Here is a 23,206-nt window from a genome sequence, read left to right on the forward strand (position 1 = left end):
GTAAATGTTGCAATGTCGACATATTTTTATTAATATTTTCTTACTTAACCTACTTGTTAGAGAAACTATCCTCCATCTCTGTTTATCCTTTGCCAAAATTCTCATTTTTAAGTCTTGATACCAGCTGCTGGAATCAACAGTCTTGTATCACGTGGAGTATGCCATTCATTCTTAAGAGAAGTGTAACAGTTCAGTGGGAAATTTTTTTTAGATGTGTTCAGAGTTTTAGAAGTATTCTAGAGAAATGCTGCTATGCGGTGTCTGAAATGGGAGTAAGATTTATCACTGAAGAACCGTTCAATAAAGATTCTGTACTTAAACTTGGCTCTTGTCTGTGGTTAGAGATAAATACTGAACAGGGACCCATTTACTGGTGCCTATTTCCCTTCTTCTGTCATAGTCTATAAACAAGTAAAAACAATCTCCTAAATAAATACCTTTTTAAAATAGAAGGAATTGTAGCAAATTCCTGTCTAAACACAGTGCCAAGCTCATAATATAAATATATTGCAGAATATTCCAGTTGTTTTAGCAAATGGCAAGGTTTTCTCATCCCACCTCCTGCATTTTATGTTGAACACTGAAATGTTAATCTTAAATTTAGTTATTTTAAACTTCCCTGGCTTAATTTGATCTATTTTAGAGAATACTAGTGTATTGTGCAATAAGAATTCTATTCTCACCAAACTCTTGCGCCCAAACACAAAACTGTAATGAAACTCAGATTCAGACGTAATCCCTTGTGCTAACAGTAATCAAAATGTGTGCTTTGAGTGTGGTTGCCATAGTACACATCTGTCTTTGCTGTGATTTAATCTGTGTCTGTTTCTTTGATCTGAAAGGCAGTTTTAGCTGGAGCACAGTATTGTGGTGAGCTGCTGGTCTTGTGGTCATTATCCATAATGTGATGCACTGGTTTTGGCTGGGATAGAGTTAATTTTCTTCATAATACTGAGTATGGGACTGTGTTTGGATTTGTGCTGGACACTGTTGGTAACACAGGGATGTTCTCATTACTGCTGAGCAGGGCTTTCACAGCACCAAGGCCTTTGCTGCTTCTCACCCCACCCCACCAGCAAGGAGGCTGAGGGTCTGGGAGGGGACACAGCCAGGACAGCTGGCCCCAGCTGATCCAAGGGACATTCCAGACCTTCTGGCACTATGCTCAGCTTATAAAGCTGGGGGAAGGAGAGGGAAGGTGTTGGACATTTGGAGTGATGGTGTTTATCTTCCCAAGTCACCATTAGGGGTGGTGGAGCCCTGCTCTCCTGGAGGTGGCTGAACATCTGGGAAGCGTTCGCTTTGCTTGCTTTCATTGCTAGAGCCTTTGCTCTAGCTATTAAATTGTCTTCATCTCGACCCAAGAGCTTTTTCATTTTTATACTTGTCGCTTTTCTCCCCCATCCTGATGCAGGGGGAGTGAGTGGGAGGCTGCATCATGGCTTGTTGCTGGCTAAGGTTATGTCATGGCATGCAGTTAGCAATATTGAATAGTGGTTATTAGCACGTTTTGTTATTTACACTACTTCTGTTTCTCCTGTTGCTGTGATCTTGAAATGATTCATGTCTTTGTTATTCGTTATGCTAAGAGTGCTGTTTTTCTTTTGAATACCAACCTGGGTCTTTCCTTCATAACAGTTACTGTAAAAGCCATATGCAGTTCTTGATGTAAGATTTTTTTATAAAATATAGACCTATAAAATGGTCTCCTTAAAATCAACATTATTCCACTAGGTTTAGCAAGAAAATAATTAATGGATGTAGTAAGTAACTTAGTTGTGCAGAATTTCCCTGATCAAACTGTGATACTATGTAAAGAATTACCAATCAATAACTTCAGCTTGTTGCTTTTTCAGTATCTTGCTTGAAATCTTGCATGATACTAGTTGAAAGGAACCAAAATAACACACACACTAACACCCTGTAAACACCCCAAACCAACAAGACCTGCATCAATCCAGCATTTTAATTTAAGCCACCACTTAAAAAATTGAGTTCATAGAGAAGCAAATAGAAAACATGTAAGGAGTGTTTTCTTCCTTTAAGTATGTCTACCCATTTCCAGATTTTCACAATTGCTGCGGTAAAAGCTGTCCTCAGTGACACACACCAGTGCTATGCAGGTTGTTTGGATAGTGTCTGTGAATTTAGACTTCCTAATCTTGAACATTTAATCAAATAGTAAAAACTTAGAATACTTCACCAAGGCAAAATTAGCCTCACTTGTATTACATAAAAAGTAGAAAAACAACACAGGCTAACTAAAGAAGCTTGTTTTCCTAGGGAATTTTGAGGGAGTTATGGAAGTATCTTTGCCCTGCTGCTTCTCAGTGGCTTTGGCTTGTTCTGATCTTCACAACAGCACAAAGTCAACCATGATTTGTGAGCTGTCAGCAGAAATGAGGAAGGAGAGAAATAGCTGTCATTTACACAAGTGGACTGGAAATCAAAATAAAGACTGCCTAGCTACCACAGATTATGAAAAAAAGCAGCATCCTTGCATTCCCTTGTGGTCATGCCCCATCCTAGGATTTTTGTCTCTTTGGTCCTCTATACTCAATAGGAATCAAATTGTATTATCAAGAGGAAACTTTTTGGTATTTAGCATTTTGTAGGTGCTTGGAGTAAATAGGACAGGACTTCAGAGTCTGACTGTTTTGCTTCTCTTGATGTTTTCTGCCTCATCTTTTGTAATTATGTGTCAGGAGCCAAGTTCGTAACTCACTGCTGCTTCTGTGATATTTTAGATATTTTTCAGAAGTGAAAACTTTTCTCCCCTCTAAACTCCTCTCTCCTCCATTGTAGGTAATCAAAGCCTTGTAGTCTAAATTTGGGAAGTAAGTTTATGGGGTTGGGAGATAATGCTTTATGGCTAGGCTGCTTTAGATTAGTGACTGGAGGATAGTTAGTATTTTCAAAGTTCTGTGGTGCCTGCTGGATGAAAACCATCTCTGTGCTTTCTGTGGCACGAAGTGGAACCCAGTGCTCTTCTTTGTCTAAGGTTTGGTAACTCCAGTCTGCAAGCCTTCTGTAGGGAATGACATCAGAGTCTGAATGTGGTAGCTCGACAGAGGGACTGACATACTTGGTGATGCTGCAAATATGATAATACTGGCTCCTCTTCTGGGCAGTTTCTTGAGGAAGTACAAAACAAGTCTCTGAAATTGAGTCCCACATTAATTTTTGTTTCTCAGAGGCAGTTGCTGTTAAATTCTTGGTAAAGTAATGAAATAATGTTGGGAGAGACTGAAGAATACTTTCAGGTACAGCACCATAATTCTAGGAATTGTATGATGCAAGCAGGAGGCAGAAAAGCCCACAAACCCTCTAGAAAAGCATTAATGCATGTTTCAGCTTACAGGACTAGAAACTTGATTCTAACTTATTTTCCCCCTACTGATATTTTACCCTGCCACAATAATGTAGTCCTGTCTTTAGACAGTTTTCGTAGTGAGTATTCTGTGCTTGCTTTGGAAGATGTGTTGAGTTGAAATTAAAATTGCAGTTAGAAACAAAGTAACTTTAAATTGATAAAGTAACTTTAAGTTGATAAGCACTCCAAAGGTTCAGAGCACACGTGTTTTGTCTTGGTTATGGCAAGATTCTGCCATTTGATCCTGAGTTACTGACGATAGCATGTTATCTGTTGACTTAAAAGTTGTATTAATAAGAAAAAATATTACGTATTACAAAAGCAAAATTTATTGATAGTTGTGTTTTGTGCCCTGTCCCTTCAGAAAAAAATATTATAATTGGAAAAATAGTAAATCTTCTTTCTTAAACTTGTCAGTCTCTTAATTTAAAAAATATTGTCATCTTAAGAATATCAGATGTTTTAAGTCAGACATCAAAAGCCCACTCCTTCTTGAGAAAAATAGAAAAGAACTTGCATATTAGCTGTATTGTTACTGATTCTATATCAAAATGTTTGAATTTTCTGTGCTTCTAAGAGTTAGTTTTTATTGTTGCTCATCAAATAATCCAGCAAGCCATCTGGCATGTACAAAAGGAAAAAGAAGTTTCGGCTTTAGATTTAGTGTAGAAAAATCCCTCAACCCTGCAGCTGATCCTACATTTTATGGAGTTTTTATAAACTTGAGTGACTCTTAACTTATAATGTTTAAATATTATATATCATTTTAAAGAGGCTAATTATCGCTCTTGCCTTGTTTGATCAGTTTAACTACTGCCACATCTTTATAGAAGAAAATATGAGATTTGAAGGCCTGTTGTATTGGGCATAGGGCAAAGTGTACCTGCTGATGAGAAGCAGGTAGCCTCTTCTCATTGACAGAGAGGGATGTGTGCACCAGCTGGTGCTTAAACTGCTGTTACCAACTTGAGTTCAAATGCAGAATTCCTTTGGTATCTTAACAGCAACAGGTGAAAACCTGTGCCCAGATCACCCATGCTGTTTTGCTTGGATCAGTGGCTTATCTGATGGAATAATTCAGCTTTAGAAAGGGATTTACTGAGATAAATAGTAGTAGAGCTGGACCTGCAGTGAGCCAATCAGTGTGGCACAACAGCTGTGCCCTCTCAGATCACTTTAAAGTCCCCAGGCCCTTGGCTTGCTCTGGCACTAGGAACAAGGTCTGGTTGTCAGCAGAAACCCTCCATTCTCTTATATCTGCTGATGTGATCGTACTTCTGCCTGCAAAGCCTGTGACCCCAGATTCCAGCTGTTTATTGGGCAGAGAGGAGTCATGACTCCTGCTACCTTTGTATTCTCTGCAGAACTTAAGGTTAACAGATGGAGGAGATCTTCTGGCAACCTCCAGCAGTTGATGGTGCCTGCTACTGTGGTGAACTCTGTGAAGGAAAGAGATGAAACTGTAGAGAATGTCAGCCTGCTGCTTACCCACACTCAGGTATCTCCTAGTACAAAAGATGAAAATGGGAAATGAGTAAGCAGAATGGCTTGAAAACACAGGGAACCAGGGGTTAGCACTGAAGATTAGGGAAGCCTGAGGTCTCATATCCAGTGGTGTTTCACTTTTAAAATGGACGAATCAGACTCCTGCTAGATGGGAAACTGATGTTTCAACATAGCTGTTCAAATGTGAGGTCAAAGCAAAGACAGACAGTGGTATTAGGAATTTGTGTGAGGGGGTTGTAGGGGTCATGGATCATGGAGTAGCCCATGAGCTGAGATGGATTTCAACAACCCATCCTGCATCAAGACTTAAGGTACTTGGAGAAATACCTGGCACAGGTATGTTCAGTATAAAGTAGCAACCACCAAGGCAGGAAGTAGGGCAAAGAGGCTCTTGGAATATGGGGAAAAAGGGGACTAGATCCACTGGAAGGTGCTACTGGAGATACATGGAGGGAGAGGGTTAAGTGGTAGAAGAGAGACACTTCAGAATTATGTAGGGACTCCAGAAAAATGTGAGAGAGATCCCCAGAAGGGAATCAAAGCAGCATGTATGGGACCCCATGGACTCTACACTCCGTGACTGATCTGCCTGACTCTTACCTTGGGCTATGTAGCCTCCCCCTTGAAACAGGGAAGCTATGTCAGAAATCACTGCCCTAACACACCAAAGGTCCCTTCACCTACTGCTGAATACTGAAGTCACGTAGTTTGTAAAATTGTGCCTATGTCTGTGATGAAAATGTTTTGATATCTGAGCTCATCTGGTCTTAAACTATAAGTCAGTCAGAGGACTGTCTCTGAAGCTGAAGGAGCCTTGATAGCCATCAACTTTGAAGTGTGCTCAGAAAGCTAAACGACCAGTGTAGTGGGTTGACCCTGACCGGATGCCTGGCAGCCACCAAAGCTTCTCTGGCATGCCTTTCTACAGCTGAACAGAAGAGAGAAAATATAATGAAGGGTTCATGGGTTGAGATAAGGATCAGGAGAGATTGCTCAACAAATATCACAGGCAAAAGAGACTTAAATTAGAGATATTATTTGAAGTTATTCTTAACAAAATCAGAGCAGGTTAATTAGTAGTAAAACCAGACCTTTAAAACACCTTCCCTGTACCCCTTCTTAGCTCTACCTCCTCCTCCCCAGTGGCATAGGGAGATAGGGAATGGGGATTGTGGTCAGTTCATCACATGTTGTTCCTGCCACTGCTTAGGGAAAGGAGTCCTTCCCTTGCTCCAGTGTGGGGTCCCTCCCATGTGAGGCAGTTCTCCATGAGCTTATCCGACGTGAATCCATCCAGTGGGCAACAGCTCTCTGTGAACTGCTGCAATGCGGGTCAGTCCTTCAAGGACCGGCTGCTCCAGGTGGGTCACAGTCCTACCAGGACACCTGCTCCAGGGTGGGCTCCTCTCTCCATGGTCCCTGCCAGGGGTCTCTGCAGGTCCCTGCCAGGAGCCTGTTCCAGCACAGGCCTCCCACGGGGTCACAGCCCTCTGTCAGGCATCCACCTGCTCTGCTGTGGTATCTCCTCCATGGGCTCCAGGTGTATCTCTCTGTCTCCCTGGTCCTCTAGGGGCTGCAGGGGCACAGCTGCCTCCCCAGGGGCTGCAGGGGAATCAGCTCTGGCACCTGGAGCACCTCCAGCCCCTCCTTCTGCACTGACCTTGGTGTCTGCAGGTCTGTTCCTCTTGCGTGTTCTCACTCTGCTCTTCCCTGGCTGCAGTTACGTCTTTGCCGTGACTTTTTTTTCCCTCTTCCTAATTATGTTATCACAGAGGCTTTACCATAATTTCTGATGGGCCCAGCCTTGGCCGGCAACATAGTCATCTTGGAGCCAGCTGGCATTGACCCTGCTGGACATGGGGAAAGCTTCTGGCAGCTTCTCACAGAAGCCACCCCTGTAGCCCCCCGGTACCAAGAGCTGGCCATGCAAACCAAATGCTGTATCCTCATAAAAACAAGAGTTTAATTATCTAGAGAGTATATAGTGTTTTATACTCATGTTTTTTTCTGCAGGTTTTTTAAAATTTTGATCCCTTTGTGTAATGGTACACAAGCAATATTGTACATCTGCCAGATTCTCCCACTGATCTTACACTATATTTTTGAGTCTGTAGTGAGGGAATTTAGCTTGCCATTTTTTTTCTTCTCCTACTATTGTTCCTTCTATTTGTTTGGAAATTTTGTACTATCTCATTTTTTCCCATGCAACTAGGCAGTATCAAACTCAGAGGAAGGAGGGGGAACAAGATACGACTGGAAATGTTGCCTATGTGTGCATGTAAAGACAGCTCATTGGATATTTGTGCTCCTTAGCTGGGGAAACCCTTTATAAACCAAGTAATGTAAACAGTTGAAATTCACAGTTAATTATTAGTTTGCAAACTACTGGTGTACCAAGTTCAATCTTACAGTAATTTTTTTTATAGTAGCATATTATGCTGGTACCAATGATATTGGCAGTGCAGAAATAAAGGACTGTTTAATAATAAAAGAAAACTGAAAGCAGCTGCTGGAAGAAAATGTTGTGGTAGTGAATAGTATTGTCCCACCACCTTGAAGTACATCTCTCTTTAAATTCTTCCTCTGGACAGCTCCTGTTGTTCTACTGAGTAGTCTGTTTGGAGGTAAAGGTTTTATGCTAATGCAGATCTTGAAGCGATTTGTGTTTGTAGGATAAGCAGCAGTAATGAGGGAGTAGCACAGTTTTCTGTGCTGTTACAGATGTACCTAACCAGTGGTAGCTGCAAAAATAGTTTGACAATACTGAGGACAAAAATGCTGCTCCAGTTACTGTTTTCTATAATAGATACGGTCATTACTTGATATCACAGCACAGTAGCTATCACAAGCCATTTTTTTATGTTAGAAGGACTGTAATTTTTCTCTTTTATAGTTCATATTTCAGTGCATTAGTGTGCTGACCATAATGACAGTGACTTTCTGAGTTAATGTTTTTTTTTGCTTCCTTTTATAGTGGATTTTGTATAGAACATGAAAACAGATTAAAAATGACCAAAATAAAAAATGGAAGTGAGAAAAAGTTCCATTTTTCCTTTTTATTTCTGGTTGCTTTAACTGCTTTCTGTTATTCATTAGAAGTTTAGACAGTTTAGTGACTGATTTCAGGCACTTTTTCTTGACTAGTGGAGAGACTGCAGTCTTTATGGGATGATGAATGAGCTGTGGGCCTTCTCCTATGGAGTCTCCACATATTCCTTCAGAATATTTTTGCTATAAAATAGTTTTTGCAGTGTCAGTTACTGCTTAAAATGCCCTCTGTGTATTGTGCCCCGGAAGATGTTGAAACACATTCAGCCTTTGTTCTTGAAAGGAGAGTTCTTGGAAGAAGAGTTGGGAATGGTGAATCTCTACATTCTTTAGTTCTGTGATGTTGCCACCAGCTGAGTGTCTTGGGGAAATTTATATGGGCCATCTGTAGATTTCATTCATTAGTTGCTCTGGTGTCTTCACCACTTTTTTTTCCACTACTTTCTTTTATGATGCTAGTCTCTTCTGCAACATTTAAATGGTACTTAATTCTAGGTTTGGTAAGCACCTCCTGGATGTCCTGCAAGAGACAGAAGTTACAAAGTAAGAATGTTCTTGCACTTGTAGCATTCATTGACACACAGATAGCTCAAACTGGTTTACTGTGGTGATTTGATGACAAGTGAGATGAAATTGGTATCTGGTCAATTGTAGTTAATGGCTTCAAGTCAGTTATACTATATTTCTTGTCTGATGAGGCTTGCTACCAGCATAAGCTGGTGAATCTAGTGTCCTTGTCCCTGAAAGGTTAGTGAGATTTGAACGAGCCAGATGTCCTGGCGCTGGCAGGATTTAAATTATGCTAAATTTTTATCCGAGTAAATGAATTTCTGATGATACAACCTGCTTAAAACACAGGTTTGCTGGCTCATTTTTAGTGGAAGTTATTCTTACTCATGTTTTAGGAATTAAATTTTAATACATGTAATTACTTTTAAGAAAGTCTAAAGTATATACACTCTTGACTAGTAAAACAACTCATAAAGAAAACTTACTTTCTTTTATGCAGACCACGTCAAAATCAAAGATGAAGAAAAAAACAACTAAGACCCAAGAAGCCAAAAAAATCTTGAAGAAGAAATTTAAAGTTAACACAAAAATAGTTTTCACTGAAGAAGGAGAGGTAAGATCACTTAAAAGTAATTGTATTTTTGTGGCAATTGAAGTTGTAGTTTCTGTAAAGTGAAAAATGTACTTTGTATAAAAAGACGTGCTTCTAAAAAGTGTGTGGTATTTGTAATTGGCTTACATTTTGCAAAGGAATTCAGCTTCCATTTAAAATTCAGTTCCATTGGGAAAAAGAGGAATGTTGAGGACTGACCTTTTCTCATCTTTGTATGTGTAAGATACTTGTATGAGAGCTGTAAGTGGATGTACAGAACTGTATCTCTTTACTGCCTATTATCTTCAATTTCAGGTGGAATCAAGAGCATGGGGTTTTTATTCCTACAGAAATGTAAAGCTATTTTCCTGTAGCTGTTTGCCAAATCTCCCCAAAGTCTTGAGTTAACGTACTGGAATTAAAGAGGACTCTGGTTTTCTTCCCAGCATTCACTATTTCTAGATTAAAAATTTTGTTAGAAAAGCTAAGGAAGTACCAGCTTTTGGCCTACTGGTGCTGACGGAGCAGTGCTTGGAAGTTTGCCAGTTACTTGATTTATTCTTTTAATAGAACAATGGAAAAATTTACTGACTTTATGCTGAAAGGAACTATTGTGAATGCTAGTCACTCTAGGGTTTCCCTGTGGCAATAACCTCACTAGCAAGTGTCCACATTCCATGAACTTTTCTATCATTTGATTTCACAGCTTCAGATGCTGTGCATGCTTGTTTTTCCATTTCCAGCACTAAGATAAAGTAGGGCTTTCACCCCCCCCCCCCTTATAATAATTTCAGTAAGGCATAAACTGAAAGAGAGGTGACCTTTACAAGTATATAATTTGCTTTTTTTCTGACTAAATTAAGTAAGCATTTTATATTGCAGGTGAAGGAAGTGTAGCCATATACATAATTGCTAACATTAGACAGAACTTAAAAGGTTTTAGAGGTTGCCCCATGGACTGAAAACTACAATGTCAGATATTTTTAGACATTCAGAAGCTGTTGTCTCAACTTAGCTAAAACATTTACATATGAATTTTATCTATGCAATGAAGCAAAAAGGAGCAAGGATGGACTGAAAAATAATCACAAAGATTGTAGTTTGAAAAGCAATACAGTAGAAAGGGGTGGCATTTAAGGAAACACAAAATTTGCATCTATGGATGTTGTTCTTGTTTTTTTTTTGTAATTTTTTTTTTTCCCCTGACCTGTGTAAAATAGCACATTGGAATTTCATTGTTCATTGCCCATGCTTCTCTTTGATAACGTCCTCTAAAAATGTGTCTTCCTAGAAAACAAAACTGCACAAACTCAATTTTATGAAAGGATGTGGAAACAATGGGTTGGATTTATCTGTACCTGTTAAATAAACAGCCTGTGTGCATTAGGGAGTCCTAAATGTGTTTGATTTTGCTTTTGTACTGAAAGGCATTCTATATTTTCTGCCATGTACTTTCCCTTCAATAGTTAGTGCTCTACCAATCCGTGAGCAAGAATGATTTTGCAAGGACCTTCCCTTGAAGGCGTGTGCCACAAGGTATAAGCTACTAGGTCATAAGATAGATTGGGATATTTTTTGGTGAATGTGTAGTCTTTGTCTTGAATTTAGAGTTTCAGATATTTAAGGGTAGCTGGATGTGTTCAGTGTGTTGTCCGTCAAACATTTCATCAGCATAAATCATCAAACATTTCCAATACAGTCTTGTACAATAATCAAAAAACTCTCCTCTGTCTGTTCTTCTTGCTTCCCTCAAAACATGCAGTTACACTTTTCCTTGTGTGCTCTGAAAGAAAGGCTTGTCTAATTTTATCTTGATTAATACGTTGGAATGTTGATTGTTTAAATGAAAGGTACTGTTTAGATAAATTCACTTTTTTTTTTCTGAGAGTCATTTCTTGAGGGCAAGTAGTTTTTTCCCCACAGATAACTAGCAGGGTTAGAAATTACTTTCTCTAATCAGCAAAGAGGACAAAATAAATGATTTGAGTGAATTCACTAAACTGTAATGTGATATAACTTTAAAATAGTAATTTTTAACTGAATGTGATGTTAAATAAGGTTTGTTATTTCCTTTGCAGATGACTTTTTTATCTAGTCTGGAAAATAATGTATTGGAATATTTAGGGTGCTGGAAGTGTGATATGGAAAAAATTATTCTAACCATTATTTTTCTTCCTGGCATCTTTAATTCAGTTAGTGCAGCAGTGGCCACCTGTGCAGAAATCCAATTTGGCGCAAGCAGATGAGGAAGATGATGCCAGTGGTATCAACCTAGATAAAGCAAAAGAAATACTGCGTGAAGAAGACAAGTTTGACAAAGAAGAATACAGGAAGAAAGTAAAGGAAAAGCACAGGGTAAGTTGATTTCTATCTCAATGACTGAAGTACAGAAATACTGTGCTGTGGATTGTTCAGTGAGGAAAAATACTTAAATATATTGTGAAATAAGTGTTGTACAAGTTCATTTAAATTCTTCAGTTTTCTTCAGGACTACACTGCTCACAGGAAAACTTTTTTATATAAGTAGCTGGATAGCACAAGGCCTTATTCAGCATTAAGTGTTGGTAACAGTGGAGTTTTATTTACAGCTTCAAAATTTGGTGAATTTAGTAGAAGTACCTTTTTTTTTTTAAGCTGTATTCAGTGGAAGGGTTTCACCAAAAGAAAGTATTATTAGGCATATGTGCTCTAAAACTTGCTGCAGTGAAAGAGTATCTCTGAAATGTCTTTAGACTACCATTTGCTCAATATTTAGTATTACATTTCAGCTAGGCCAAAGTGTTCACTTTTGTGTCAGTGTTGTTAGGGCTATTAGAATTTACTTAATTAATTACTCAAACTATATATGATATGATTTTGGTTGTGACTTGAAAAAGATCAGTATCTGCAGTCTGGCTTCTCTCTGGTGTTTAAAAACCTTTAAGTTTCAGACCACAAGTTTTCCAGCTACTTGTTATGGACCAAAGCAGGGTTTGCTGACCTTGCTGTGTACCTGTCATATAGAACACAGCTGTGTGTCTTTGAGCTCAGGGGTCATTCTGTTAGTGATTGTGAGATGGTATGGCATTCTCCAGATAATAGATACATGTAAGATCCCAGGACTACATGTTGTTAAAGTCCTGATTTATACTCAAAGCATCAAATTTCCAGTGTTAGAAAGCGTTGTTTTATTGTCCTCCTCTGTAAATTCTGACTTAATTCAGTTTGGCTTTCCATTGATTGTTAGTAGTTAGTGCAAGTTCTTCCAGTGTTTGTGAGGGTTTGAATTTGAACAAAATAATTTGGAAGGAATTTGTGGAAGCTTCAAGTTATGGTTTGGCTATAAAGTATCCTAGCTACTATCCTAGCTATCCTGCCAGAGCATGCTTCACACATTTAATTTGAAAGTCTATTCCTCTAGTCCTGTTGCAGTCATTTGACAAATACAAAAAAATCTCACCTCATCTTTAGCAAAGGGTTGCAATTGATAGGAGGTGGAAAGAAATAATGTTTGCTGTGCTCTAAGTGAAATAATAGTCAAGTTTACAGAAAACAATGCAATCAGACTTCAAGGATGCACTTAATGAACAAGGAAGGAGAGACTGATTCTATGACTCTGCAATCAATCTGTTACTTACTTGGCAGATGCATATACTTCCAGTAATGCTGTTATAGGTTTGACATCAGACTTTGATGATAAAATGCTTCATCTCTTGGTCTGTTAACACAGCTTCATTGTTATGGTGCTGAGGAGAACAAATTATGTTGACCAAATATTTACCTGCATTGAAGAAAAATATTTCAACTCTGGAGGTACTTTGAAAAGAGAATGCCTCTTTTCAAAACTGAATCAGACAAAATTAATAGACTGGCCACATCAATGCTATGGGGCTTTTTTTGTAATTATGGAAAGTGTCATATGTGAAGCTTCTTGGGGATTAGTGCATGAGTGTTATTCACACTCCACCTATTATCCTTTATGAAATGAAATAAATTATACTGTATAAATAAAAAGGAAATATATTTTAAAAAACCCTCTGTTTGACATCCTGTGAAATGATTGTCTAGTTTTAAGGGCTGCCATTCAATCATTGTATGACTGACACATATCTGACATTGTTCTGATTTTTTTATTTGAAACTTTTTTTGAAAAATACTTCATATGTAAATTCTCTGTACATAATGAAGTATTCAGTTACCTGATTGTGATTCAATTTTTGAAATAGTCTTATAACAGTTTAGAACCCTAACATCCAAATTTAAATGAGATTAAACTTGCAAACCAAGAAGGAGCAGGAAGGTGGTAGGTTTTACCCTGGTAGAACTTCTTTTACCTTCCCATTGTCTCACTAACCTTGTGCTTAAAGGTGAGCCTCTCTCCTCACTACAAAAGGCATTCAGGATACCAGTTCATTTCATGTGTTAATTAATACAGGCTATATAAGGTAAGACTGACACACAGGTTGATTTGCTTGCTCTTCCTTATTATGAAGTCATCCATTTGTGTTTGGGATTCTTGACAGTCAACTGCTGCTGATTAGGAAACAGCTGTAGTAGGAATTACAGGGAAAATATGCTGAGCCTTGCTCTTTTGTCTCATCCAAGCAGAGCCAGGCATGCCTCCTTTCTCTTGGGTCATCTTAAACTGGTCCAGTGATCAGAAGATGCCTTCTTCCTTTAATTCATGAAGAACCTATAATTACTAGATGGAGAAGTTACTACTTAATTTTTTTTCATTCCCAGAAAATGTGTAATTTTAAAAATTCACCCTGTAGGGTAAGTTCAAATGTATAATTCAGAAATCATAGGTTAAGTGTAATAGGTAAACATTATTTCAGCTACTTCAGCCATTGTTTTTTCACTAATGTTTTTGGAATTTATTGTGTTGTTGATGGGACAAGTCATCTGTCCTTCATTAACAAAAGAATGCCAGGGGAAAATTTGAACTGCCTCACAGTAAAAGCGAGTTACATGGCCATTTTCATAGTGACTTACCAATGGTATTTAAAAATTTTTCCACGTCATAATGTTTCCCTTCCCAAAAGATAATTGCTCAGCAGCAGATACTCATTGAGTTTGAATCTTTGGCTTACATCTCAGTGATATGAAGGACAAACTATGCCAGATCAGGTACCTGATGATTGTCTGAATTTGCTATTAGAAGTTTGGTTGTTTATGTAAGCCTGACAGGCAAGTGGTGCAAGTTATTTCTTACCCTCATTTGGAGGGAGAGGGTGTAACCTAAAAGATGAATATTCAAGTGTGTTACCGGTGAAGGATATGAGAGCAGTTATAAGACTAGGAGACTTTATTTTCATTACTTTGGATGTTGCATAAGTATGGATGTCTTAGTGCCCTTTCTTGTGTCATTGAAAGAGGAGCTTTTTAAAGTCACATACTTTAATCCCATCTTATATATTCCTTTGCTGGAATTCAGCAGAATCCTTTATACAAAGTTTTAAATCCATCACTTGTGACTGTCATTGCTTCTTTTTAAATCCTCTGTGCTTCACTGTGCGCCAAAATACATCATGTTGTAACATGAACTTTGTTATCTGACCTGTTCTTTCTGCAGTAATGCTAATTATTTCATTCCCATCTTTGTTTAAATTTCCTTCCTGCAAGCAGACTGCTGAAGAACTTTGTTCATTTGACATGTTCCAATATCAGATGTGACAACTCTGTTTCTTGGTTTTCTGTTTCAGCGGCTGAATTCTCCTACAACTTTCTTTTTCCTAGCTTTTTGAAAAAGCCATGGTTGAATCTTTCTTTACTGCTTTTGCTTCATTTTTCATCAATTTAATTTTTTTCTGTTCCTTCACTTACATCAAGTTTCAAATATATCTTGATTCATATTTCCTCTTCTTAATTCCTTTCCTTCCCAACTCCAGCTGATACGTGGTGTAGTTTTCTGGCATGTGTGGCAGTCTTTTTTTTTTTTTTTCTCTTTAAATCAATTTTTGAAACATGCTAAATCTATTAAAGTTATTAAGATTAGCAGACCACTAGAGACAAACTCATTTTCATTCTGTATAAATCAAATGTAGCAGTCTGATACACAGTTATGTGCATGTAATCATACCCCTCAAGCTGAATGTGTGTTAATACCTGAAGTCTCTACATTGGCTTTGAAATGGTGACTTACAATAACAAAACAATTTACAGAAGGCTATAAAGGCAGGTGTTATTTCATCCAGGCTTTTTTATTTGGTAGGTGGGTTCAGGTTTTGATTTACATGTAGAAAAAGCAGTGTTTTCATAAAGCTTGTACTTTTATAGGTAATTTTCAATTTAGCATCCCTTTCTTAAGGTTTTTACAGTATAATATGGAAGATTTGAGGTCTCTGGGGAAAAAAAAGTGAGCTTCTTAAAATCAAAACATCCCCAAAATAGCTTTTTTTTGTAGGGGAACATGGCACAAAAGCATATTATGAACTTTCCTTGCAAAACTGTTTCTGATGAAGAACAAAACTATTCAGAAAGTGTCCACAGGCCATTGCTTTTAAATCCATTTGTGAATGCAATTTAAATGAGCACAGTTTCCTGTATGATCAGAAAAATGTTTTGGTGCATTCATGAGATGGTTGGATTAGAAGAGTTGTGTATTGCAGCACCTTAAGGCTTGTGGCAACTTGCATCTACACTATAATTAGGTTTCCTTCATGAGTCTCACATTTTATTATCCTCTCCTTCCTCTGCAAATATGGAAGAGCTGAAGATCAGATGGATAAAAGTAAATAAACTCTGAGGTATAGTTGTAGTGTGATTAATGCTTACTGAAGTTTTGGAAGCAAAGTAAATTTTAGTGGTTGAGCACAAGGGTAGGACAGTAACACTGATCAAGATGACGTGAAAAGATTCTGCATTAATGGCTATTTAATGACAGCCATTTGAAATGTGTAAAATGTTATAAACATCAATAAAGGGAAAAGTGAATAAACTATTCAGAACATGTTTTGGCACTCCTTTTTTCAAGTTTTCAACTGAAAATGCAGTGTTGTTAGGAGGAAAATAATGGCAGAGAGGGATTCAATTCACTTCTTAGTAACCTCTCTTTCCCTCTACTAACTCAAGCTCAGAAGATGCCCATTGGTGCTGAAAGAAAAATGAATAGGAGCCTTATTTCTTACCTCTCTTTCCCAGGAGTAAGGTATGTTGTGAATTTTGAAAGATAAATGCGAGAAGAAGGCTAGAAATATTTTTAAATATAATTTTATTTGGGCAGTATTAGTAGCAATCAAGCTGAGACTGTCTTCAGGGGTCTGATACTGCAAGATGCAGTAGTTCTGTACCTCCCTAGAAGACCTTAAACAAATATATTTATAGGGAGATGACTCATTTAGACTGCAGGTGACAGGGGATCTTTCAGAAGGTATTGCACTGTACCACAAGTCTGTACTTTAAATGTAATGTGTACTTCTATTTTTGAGACTGCTTGCACAATCTTCCAGGGATACTGATGTTACTCAAAGGAATTTGGAGATATTTTGTGACCCTTGTGCCACTGAAGTGGTCTTGATTTGTACCACTTGAAGTTTGTGTTTATATATGTTCTCAAAGTTTTGCTTATGCTGTTCCTAATTCAGTAGAAAATACAGAATTATTTTAGAAACTGTACTGAAACAGAATACCTCTTTGGTTTGTCTCCTGCACCCAAAATGCATTTGTTAGTGGCATAGCGCATAATTTTAATGAGGAGGAAACACTATGAAGTTTTACCCTTTGTGTGTTTGCTCTCCCAAATATTATTACTCTATTCCATGGCTAAAAGAGAAGATTCTTTGTACCAGACTTTATGTAAGGACTGTCATGAAATAAATAGCTTTCAGTTTCATGATGAGAATTTTGAATTCTGATTAAAACTCACTTTTGAAAATGGGAGATTGCAGCCTGGTAAGGGAAGCCAAATCCCTTGGTGAACTCAGGCAGTTTCATCTGCAGGTGTTTTTGATGAAGCCTGCTGCTGTTCCAGGCTGCAGAATGAGCCCCCTGCACATAGATTACACAGAGGGGCACACACAAGGCACTCTGTGGATATCCACAGAGACAAGAGAGGCTGTGCTCGCATAAACATGCACAGCACAGTCAGCACAAGCTTAATTCTTCTTTTTGGCCGATAAGAGCTGGTGTTTACCAGCTGGACTAAGATCTCACTCCTTTGGTTGATAAGCATATTCATCAATACATTAAGTAGTAGAGTGGACCCTAAATATGTCTAATTTCATACCTACATCATAGGGCCCATGTGTAGTCACTGACCTCTGGATTTTCCATGTGCTGGTCTTTCTGCTCAGTCTCATAGTGCCTTTCAAATATTCTGTTTTAAGTTTCTTCTTTCCCATGAGGCTGATGAACATAGCTAACCTGTTTTCTCTTTTTCTTACCACTTACAAAGTTCTGTGTGGACCTTTTCAAGGTTGTGCTTGTGTGGTTCCTTTAGTTTTCATCTGTCAGTGACTTATGACTTCACATCTTTTGCTACTTACTTACTGCTCATTAGGGTTACTGTATTTCATATCATATTCACTTTATTATTGCATTACTTAAATTACTCATTTTTACATTCCAGGTATCCCTACCACCAATGTATCTCATGCTGCACTGCATTCCTTGGGGTTTGCTTCCTGGTGTATAATGCTGTAGCCTTTATCTCTCTTTGACCTCTGGCCCTGGCCACAATCCTCACCCCATGCCTTGGCTGAGCCGTGGCCTGGATAGGAAAGCTCTTGGGGGAGAGCACCTTAGGGCTTACTTCTTCCTTTGGCAACCCCATTCCCAACAGAACTCCAGGCTCCACATCCCTGCTTTTGCAAGTAATTTCTGTTGATGACAGAATAGTTATGATTTAAACATGTTTGGTTTATAGTTTTTTAAAATAATTCTAAAAGTTGTAGTGTACTGTAATTAATAATTGAATACCATGTGTCATGCTCAAAAAATCAAAAAGACGCCCCAGGAATTTTCTTTATTTTATAAAATAGATGTTATATAGCACAAACCGTTCAATATGGGTGAAGGTAAATGCTCCCATGAAAAACAGTATTTTTAGTTGAAATCAGTCATTAGATTAATTCTGAGGACAGGCTGCATCATATTTCCAAGGAAGCAATCTGTAGGGGTAGAAAATTGCAGTGCAGGATTATGCTCTTTATTAAGTAAAGCACCTGAATAGTCCTGCACTTTGAGGTGGAATTTGTCAGATTACCATGTGTACAGTTGGTTTAAGGTGGTGCTGAGTGAGAATGATAAAGTTCTCTCATGTAAAGAATATGCCAGTTTCAGAGCAAAATAACAAAGGAGGGAGGTTACTGCTGAGAGGAGCACTCAGCTGAACAGCAAAGAAAAGTATAAATGGAGAGATGTGTAAAGTAAATCAGGGTATTACTTTGCTAGAAAGCCTATCTGAGCCCTTCCGTAGCTTTTGTGTGAAGGCAGTGCTGCTGTTATGCTCCAGATGCACAGCTATTAAGATGAGGGGAATGGACAGTGAGAAGTGGGTTGACAAGCATCCTGTTTCAGCCCTAGTAGCAGCATCCATCTGGTCTCCCTGTAATGCCAGTGAAGGCAAGGGCTTGCTTGTTTATCTTTCACTTCAACAGCTGAATGAGCTACACTTAAGAGCTTGAAGTGTCCTTGGATGTTTTCTAAGAGTATTGCAGCAAAATCAGAGTTCTTGACCTCATCTTATTGATGTGAAAAATAAGAAAATGAGGTCACTGGTGACAGAATATTCTGAGTTGAAAGGGACCCACAAGGACTATTGAATCCAGCTCTGAAGTGAAAGCCCCATATGGGAATTTCTGAAGCCATAACCTTGGTGTTACTAGCACCAGGCTTGAAACAACTGGTTTGTGTACACACGGATCAGACGAATGACAGGAACACCCAGCTGTGGGTGGTGGCTGAAGTAGTTTATTCATAACCTTGAGGTGGCCCTAGTGCTGTGAGGGGGCTTCCAAGCCAGGCTGCTTGTCCTGCTGAGGGATATAGTGGAACAACAGCCCAAAATGCTGACCTCTGTCTGTCAGGCTCTTGACAACCTTGCAGCTTCTGACAGGAGCTGCACCCTTTGCTTGCCGAGGATCTGAGTTCTGCTGGGTGCCTGCATGAGCGGGCACAGATATGTGCGAGGTTTTTCTGCCTTCTCTCACACCTGGTGTTTGAGCTGGGTGTTTCCTTGTGGGTGGCTGCATTAAGACAGCTCAAGGGCCTGTGACCTCTATAGATAATGAATTTTCCACTCTTAAAAGGTATCATCCATTCAAAACCTAAAGCGGACAAAAAATGAGATTAAGGGCATCATTGCCCATTTTCCTCTATTTTTCTCTAGAATATATTAGCATGATTTGCAGTATAACTTCCATTGTTTTGTTGTTAAGATTTTAGTTCACAGCTTTAAACATCACTTTAAACACCATTAACTAACTTCATCCATCATATAATTCTGTTGAAACTGTATTTTGAACTAGTGTTACCTTTATCTCGCTGTACATGTTTGTGTACATGTAGGTTCAGTCTCACCTCTCCCACAGTAAAGAACTTCTTTGTAATATTTAATCTAAACTAATCTAAGTCTCTTTCAGTTTTAAACCTTTACCCCTTGTCCTGCCCAATACGTGCCATAGAAAAAGGTTCCTTTCCAGCTGACTTACTGGAAGGCCACAATTAGGTCTCTCCAGAGCCTTCTCCAGGCTGGACACTCTGAACTCTCTCAGCCTTTCTTCACAGGAGAGGTTCTCCATCCCTCTGATCATCCTGGTGTCCCTCCTCTGGACTCTCTCCATCAGGTCCCTGTCCTCCCTGTGCTGCCCCCCCAGAGTTGGGTGCAGCACTGCAGGTGGGGTCTGAGCAGAGCAGAGCAGAGGGGCAGAATCCCCTCCCTGCCCTGCTGCCCACGCTGCTCTGGATGCAGCCCAGGACACGTTTGGCTTTCTGGGCTGGCAGTGCACACTGACAGCTTGTGTCCAGCCTCTCATCTATATATATGTTTAAATCAACTCACTTAAAAGCTTTAGAAAAACTTTTCTACCCTTAAAACATACTCAGTGTGTTCAGGTCTAAGTGGGAAAGGAATAATTTTGATCTTTGTCCACTGGTTTCCTGTTGGTTTTGTTCCAAGAATGTCTTTTTAAAGGTCAGTTTCTGCTAGCTTCTGTTTTCTTTTTAGTAAGAATGCCTTTTGCCACTGCCTCTAAGACTTTTTCCAGTGCTTGTTTAATGTTTTAAGATTGTCCCTGTGCTGTTTTTCACATGCCTTTGATGCCTACTCTGTGTTGCCTTAAATTGGTGATTACTAAGTATTTCAGTTTCCCTGCCTTTAAAGTAAACATCAGCTTTACTGATGAGGATTACATCATTGTGTTTATATAGTTTGTTGCTTGAAGAGATTATTTCATAGGTTTCTAAAATCAAACATTGAGATCTCAAAACTTTTTTTCCCTGAAGATACTAAGATTTGTTTATTTAATAGCAACCAATTTTGTACCTAATTTCCAGATTTTTTGAAAAATAATATTCAAAGAAATACTAATAAGTTGATTCAATTTATTCTTTGAGCTGGTAATGTTCGTTTGTTCTGGTGGTTGGAGAAATGCTTGCATGTCAGTGGTTTTCTAGACTCTGTAAGGAGAAATATTAAACTACGTAATACATAAATGTAGCAATGGTCATGAGCATGTAAACAATTCAAGCTTGGTGTGAAATCTTGGAGGAGAAGAATGTGGTAAACATGTTTATTAAGTCAGTTTTCAGAGCACATTAGTGCTTCAAAATTTTGGTGGAAACCAGCTCTCAGCTATGGCAATGCCACTGTATGAGAGTTGCTCTGAACTTTTGAACAACTCTTTTCTGCAGCACAACTGTCTGAATTTAACTATGTCCCAATAAAATAACAAGACATAGTCGGATACCAAGACATGGTATCAGGTTCCAGTATAGACCAACATGTATTTGCAAAAACCTGTAGAGATCTGTTGTGTGGTATGCCATTACCTCAGCTGTTAAATAGAATGGGTTGGTAGCTCCAAAATATGGCATCAGTATGTAAAGGAATAGTTATTTAAAATCTAGTGTTAAAATGATGGATCAAAACCTGAGGGAGTTCATGAGTATTTAAATGAAAATACTCCAGAGGACTCAGATGGGCATGAAATTTTTGCAGGAAATAGATTTGCCACAGGCTTTTTTAATGCTCTCGAAGCTGAATATGCTGTAATATGCATTAATTGTGTTGAGTGAGACTTTTTGTGCCTTCAGGTAAGGAAATGTAAGAGGTCAGTGAAATTTTAGGGTGGAAAAACTACAGCTTATCACCAACTAAAATAATTTATTGATTGTAAATCTGACCTATGCATAAATTCTTTAAAATAAAGAAAGGAAACCTTTATTGTACAGATTTTTTACACATCAAAAAAGCTAAAATAAAAATTACTGTATGAAACAAAATTGTTCATAATAGAAATAAAGAAATAAATGCTGTATTTTTTAAAATACTGCAGTAAACCCTCTCTGCAATGTAAAACAAACTCTTAAATGTCGAAAGAACAGTGTCCAAGGAAGGGGTTATACTTTGGGAGGGAAGAACTCTCAGAATTGCTGGACTTAGTTTTTTTTTATCCCTAAAGCCTTGGGGTTTAAGCTCTCTATTTATGTGTCTTTCACATATTCCTGACCTCACCAGCAAGCGAGAGCTACCATGCTACTATTCATTATTTTTTGTCTCAAGTTGAAAACATGGAATGTAAATGTTAGAATATTTATTTAAGTGTGTTGGAGTTTTAAGAATTAAATAGGTTATGAGTTTTTATTTTCAAGCCCAACAGTAGAAGGAAGGGGAAATTAAATGTGAAAAGAAGCCAGTGGCAGACTTCTTAACTTCACAGTTAAGAGCAGCATGTAGTTCTTCCATATATTAGACACAGCTTTATCCATGGTTTGGGCTCCTTTTAGGCAGAGCTGTTCCTGTTGTCAGTTCTATTACAAAAAATATTGTTTGCAACTCTTCTTTGAAGCCAAGTGATTTAGCCATATTACATGATGACTAAAAATTTTCATCCCTTTGATTACTGAGGTTGTAACCATCCTTTTTAAGTAGCTTTGTAAATGTGAAGAAAGGAAGATAACTTGCAGTAAATTTTATAAACTGACCAGGAATGTCTCTGAGCTATATAATAGTATTAATGAAAATAATATACCACTAGCCAGTCCAGTGTGGGTTTGTGGAAATTAGATGTATAGTGAGTTGTATTTATATTTTTTTATCAGAGCAGATCCTGGTTTGTAAATATGTCTGTGGATTACACTGAAATTCATACATGGCTTTTTACTTGAGTGTTCTGATCAGTAAATTAACATGTCACAAATTAAATGGACCAAAACCTCTTATAGCCATAGGTTAAAACAAGAGATTCAGCATGGATTTATGGGGAATTTTTCTGTGTGAGAAGAGCCAGGCTGTGGCACAGGCTGACCATAGATGATGTGCTGTCTCCAGCCTTGGGATTTTGAAATGGCTGGACGAGACCCTGCGCAGCATGACCTCACCTCAGAGCTGACTCTTTTGTGAGCAGGAGGTTGGACCAGAGATCCCCTGATGTTTTTTCCGGTTGGAATGATCCTGTGACCCTGTGAATGCCCAGTTTTGTTTAGAGTCTTAGTGTCAAGCAGCAGAAGCAGACCTGATTAGGACACTAGCTACTGAAATGTCCTCCTAGCTCCAGCTCAGTGCCAGCATACATGCACTTTGCAAAATCTGCTTTTGTTTTTCATTGACAGTGATCCAAACCCTCTCTCCCTGCTGCCTGGGGGAAAGAAAAAGGAGGTCTTGACAGCATCTCCTGGTGATTGCTTCTCTGTCTTGTTTTTCTCTTGTGCTCCTTATTTCAGTCTCTGGACATATTAACTTTAGAATCTTTTTATGTCTTCACCATTCTTTAGAGACTGAAGTATATAATGCCGTCTGTGTATTCCTCTTCTGTGTCCTTATGTCAATCTTGTGCTTTCATAGCTGTCTTCTCAATGCTCTGTTATAAATCCCTTGAGCAGGAACTTTGCTGCTATATTCGCTCAAGTCTGTAGCTGTAGTTAAAACACTGACATTTCATACACCATAGAATTTTTCTGTCTGATTTTTTCTATCCAAAATTCTGTAGACTGTCCAAGTCAAAAGCTCCTTTGCAACATATGGTGTATTACTTTCT

At 38.4% G+C, this 23,206-nt stretch overlaps 1 protein-coding gene across 1 annotated transcript in view; it reads left to right on the forward strand.

The window, feature by feature from the left end:
* Nucleotides 1-23,206, forward strand: part of DDX10 (DEAD-box helicase 10) — a 156,660-nt gene that overhangs the window by 87,368 nt on the left and 46,086 nt on the right. The window contains exons 14-15 of the mRNA XM_062487581.1: nt 8,937-9,050; nt 11,223-11,384. Of these exons, the coding sequence (XP_062343565.1) occupies nt 8,937-9,050; nt 11,223-11,384 (276 nt within the window). The remainder of the gene's footprint in view (nt 1-8,936; nt 9,051-11,222; nt 11,385-23,206) is intronic.

Source organism: Cinclus cinclus, chromosome 2 (assembly GCF_963662255.1).
Source record: "Cinclus cinclus chromosome 2, bCinCin1.1, whole genome shotgun sequence".
Taxonomy (NCBI): domain Eukaryota; kingdom Metazoa; phylum Chordata; class Aves; order Passeriformes; family Cinclidae; genus Cinclus; species Cinclus cinclus.